Below are 3,519 nucleotides of genomic sequence, written 5' to 3' on the forward strand. Positions count from 1 at the left end.
TGATAGTAGAGTAAGGAGTAAATAATAAATTGCTTCCTGGTCAATCTTCTGGAAAACGTATTTCCTGAGTCGTTTTTCAAGTAACTAGTTCGAAAGAAAGTTGTAATAACGGTAAATTAGATCTTTACAAAAAAAAAAAAAAAAGGTGAGATGATAGATTCTTTAACTTTTTATTACGCCGATACACAATGGCCGGTAATAATCACTGGCCATCCAAATCAGGTGACAAAGTGGTTCAACGATAATATTCCACTCGACGAATTCACCTTATCTATCAACCTCTTCTGTCTTTTTTTTAATGTGTTCTCCCCCTTTTTTTATCAGTCGTTCACGGATTACACGTTTCGGTCTGTAGGTTTTATTCACGGTTACTCAGTTGCACTTTCTACTTCCAACCGGCATAATGTTTGTGTTCGGCAATTTCAAACAAAAGGCTAACATTGGCCCTAAGAACATTTACACTGACAATTTTGTATTTAGGTTACATTATCGAATTACTTTTTGGTTTTTACTCGCTTGTGCTGTGTTAGTTGGTTCCCGGGAGTTTATTAGAGAACATATTAATTGTATTAGTAATGGATATCTAGCACATGTGATAGATACTTATTGTTTTTTCTCAACTACTTTTACTGTAGTGAAGTACCACAACTCCAGCCTGCATTCTGGAACATCCGCTCATCCTGGTGTTGGACCATACCTAGAGGGTAAAGATCCAATTATAAGACATGCTTACTATCAATGGGTACCATTTGTTTTATTCTTTCAAGGGCTGTTTTTCTATGGACCATATTTACTTTGGAGCTCTGTTGACAACAACAGGATGAAGGCAATTGTGCAGATAATGACGACCTCGAGACTTACAGCACCTCAACAATGTGAAATCAATGGACATAAAATAGAATCGGAAGAAGCAAGAAATAAGAAGGTTATGTGGATGAAAGAAGCGTATCTTTCATTTAGTAGATTTAAAGTTAACAGAGATTGGGCTAAATATTTAGTACTTTGTGAAGCATTAAATTGGATAAATATAATTATTCAGATAATATTAGTTAATATATTTTTACAAGGAAAATTTCTTCATTTAGGTATTGACTGGGTCAATAATTCCGAGAATATTTTGGACATGGTATTTCCAAAAGTAACAAAGTGTACATTTCGTAAGTTTGGTTCCTCTGGCTCAGTACAAGTGCATGATACCATCTGTGTTATGGCATTAAATATAATTAATGAAAAGATCTACTGCTTGTTGTGGTTTTGGTTTTTAATATTATTTATTATAACCAGTTTGGGCTTATTGTGGAGATTACTGACCTACCTACTACATCGTCGCAGTCCCGCTTTCAACAAATGGATCTGGGGTGAACTGAGTCCCGGCCCCGCGTTGAGAAGACAGGATATCCAAATCGTAACTAGAAAGTTATGCTTCTCAGACTGGCTGTTTCTATATTATCTTGGCAAGAATATAAATGGATCAATGTTTAGAACGTTAGTGGCCCAAATCTCTGAATCTTTGCAAGACACATCTGTTCCTCAGCAGGAAAAGTTCTTACTTCTACAACCTTCATCTCCTTCACAGTCTCATAAAGAAAATGAATCATTTTGTTGACATTATTAGCAATACAAGAAGTGGTAGGTAAATAATATACACTGTTTGATGGTGCAATATTTAAACTAATAATAATAATTATTATTATTACCTAAATTAATACTAAAGGTTTAGAGATAAAATTCTACCAAAACCTTATTTTGCTTTAAATGATTTCAATTAACTGTTATCAAAAAATGTTGGTCATTGAGATAAAATATACAATTATTAAAAACGATATTATTTTTGTTTTAGAATATTGAATAATGGAATTTTTTTGCATTACTTTAGTAAACAATATTGAACTGAATCATTAAATCCAATATTTGTCACACACCTCTTGCTGCCTGCAAAAGTGAATTATTAATGATTTTGAAAGAAACATTTTGAAAGATAAATTCTCTACTTCATTAGAGAAACCATCATCTCTAAGGGTTTAGTGCATTAAAATGCATATGCACCATAAATGTTATTAAATTCTGAAATATGTTAAACATAATTTCTGAACTCAACTGAGCAAAAAGTGAAGAACCTGATTGTGTGTATTGTCTATAAAAGTGACTCTCTGCCATCTTGTCAAATAAATGTTTTCCACTAGTATACTCTATTTGTAATGTACATTGTATTTTTTAGTAACTATGACAACGAAAACGAAGTACTCTTTGTAAATTGGGTGTAAATAAATATATAGATATATGTATATGTATATAGTATATAAAATATAATTTATAATTTTTTTTATTCATTTCTTTCACTTTTTATTAAATTAGTTTTCTTATTTTTAATTACATTATTTAAAAACCAATAGGTAGATAGATAGGTTTAAACCATTAATAATTTACAAAGAAAATTTTTTACAAAATTAATAGCTGACATAGCCATTGGCTGTCTGTCAGGTGTGCTAATTGCAAGTAAGGAAATATATCTTTTACATTCAACTGAAAAATGTACAATTACAAAATGTAAATAATAAAAAGGCAAAATTAAAATAATAAAAAAGTTACTGAATTTTTCCCCTTTAAAATTATATTTTTATTTTACTTCATTAACCCATCTACTACTTAATACTTAATAATTGAATTGGCTTACTAAAAAGGAAGGATAGGCTAGAGTATCTCTTATAAAAATAGCCAACACCGCCCAATTTGCCCCACTCAAATACCCCAACATTTCATCTTCCGATAAGGACTGTGCACCAAAGAACCTCAATCTTATCATTTTAAGAGTTCTACAACGACCCTAGAAGTAGAAAACATCTTCGTTTTCTCTAGGATCACACATCGAGCAATTGTAATTTTCTCCAACAATATATGGTTTGAAATTTAAATTGAGGGCTTCAGCCCTTACTTTAATCAAACTACTGATTTGCGATCTCTCCAGTCTCAGATTCAAATAATCCACTTCCAGGGGACAGCCTCTTATATATATTGTGGTAAATACCATTGGAGGCTCGCTGTTTATAAGTCCACTGGTAATGGGGCACTAATCCTTCCCTTATAACCTTCATTTCCTTTTCCAGCTGTTCCACTGAGCAAACATTTCGCTGAAAACACATCCCAATTTATTAGCCAAATTCATCCAGTCCTTGTTCCGTAGTATTTTCTCTTTAACTATTTCTTAGGCTATTAAATAGGTCAGGCGGAAATCTTTATAATTTAGGACTTTTGTTATGTATTTTAAATGAAGACCAAATGTGAAGGCAGGAATAGGCACACAGTTAGCAGTTGGCCTCTAAATATATCACACAATCCGAGATATTCTTGGAAAGTCTGTAGAGTTTTTTTAATAAACGTCCTTTGAACTGTTTCTCTCTTTTATCCACGAAACGATAACCCCAGAATTGGCAACCATAAGTCAGCACAGACCTCATCACCGACTTATTAAACACCCCATATTTAGAAGAAAGGGGAATAAGATCATTTAGAAATAGATTA

At 32.3% G+C, this 3,519-nt stretch overlaps 1 protein-coding gene across 1 annotated transcript; it reads left to right on the forward strand.

Moving 5' to 3' along the window:
- The first annotated feature begins 313 nt into the window (after positions 1-313).
- Positions 314-2,326, forward strand: Inx7 (innexin 7). The gene has a single exon (XM_074138595.1). It carries the CDS (start codon positions 404-406, stop codon positions 1,604-1,606), a length of 1,203 nt encoding a protein of 400 aa, XP_073994696.1. The 5' UTR covers positions 314-403; the 3' UTR covers positions 1,607-2,326.
- The last annotated feature ends 1,193 nt before the right edge of the window (positions 2,327-3,519 follow it).

The sequence above is a fragment of the Rhodnius prolixus genome, unplaced genomic scaffold, assembly GCF_049639745.1.
Source record: "Rhodnius prolixus isolate KJV_2025 unplaced genomic scaffold, Rpr scaffold_1, whole genome shotgun sequence".
Classification (NCBI taxonomy): domain Eukaryota; kingdom Metazoa; phylum Arthropoda; class Insecta; order Hemiptera; family Reduviidae; genus Rhodnius; species Rhodnius prolixus.

Coding starts and splice junctions, on each gene's coding strand:
- Inx7 (XM_074138595.1), top strand. CDS start 404: ATGTTTGTGTTCGGCAATTTCAAACAAAAGGCTAACATTGGCCCTAAG.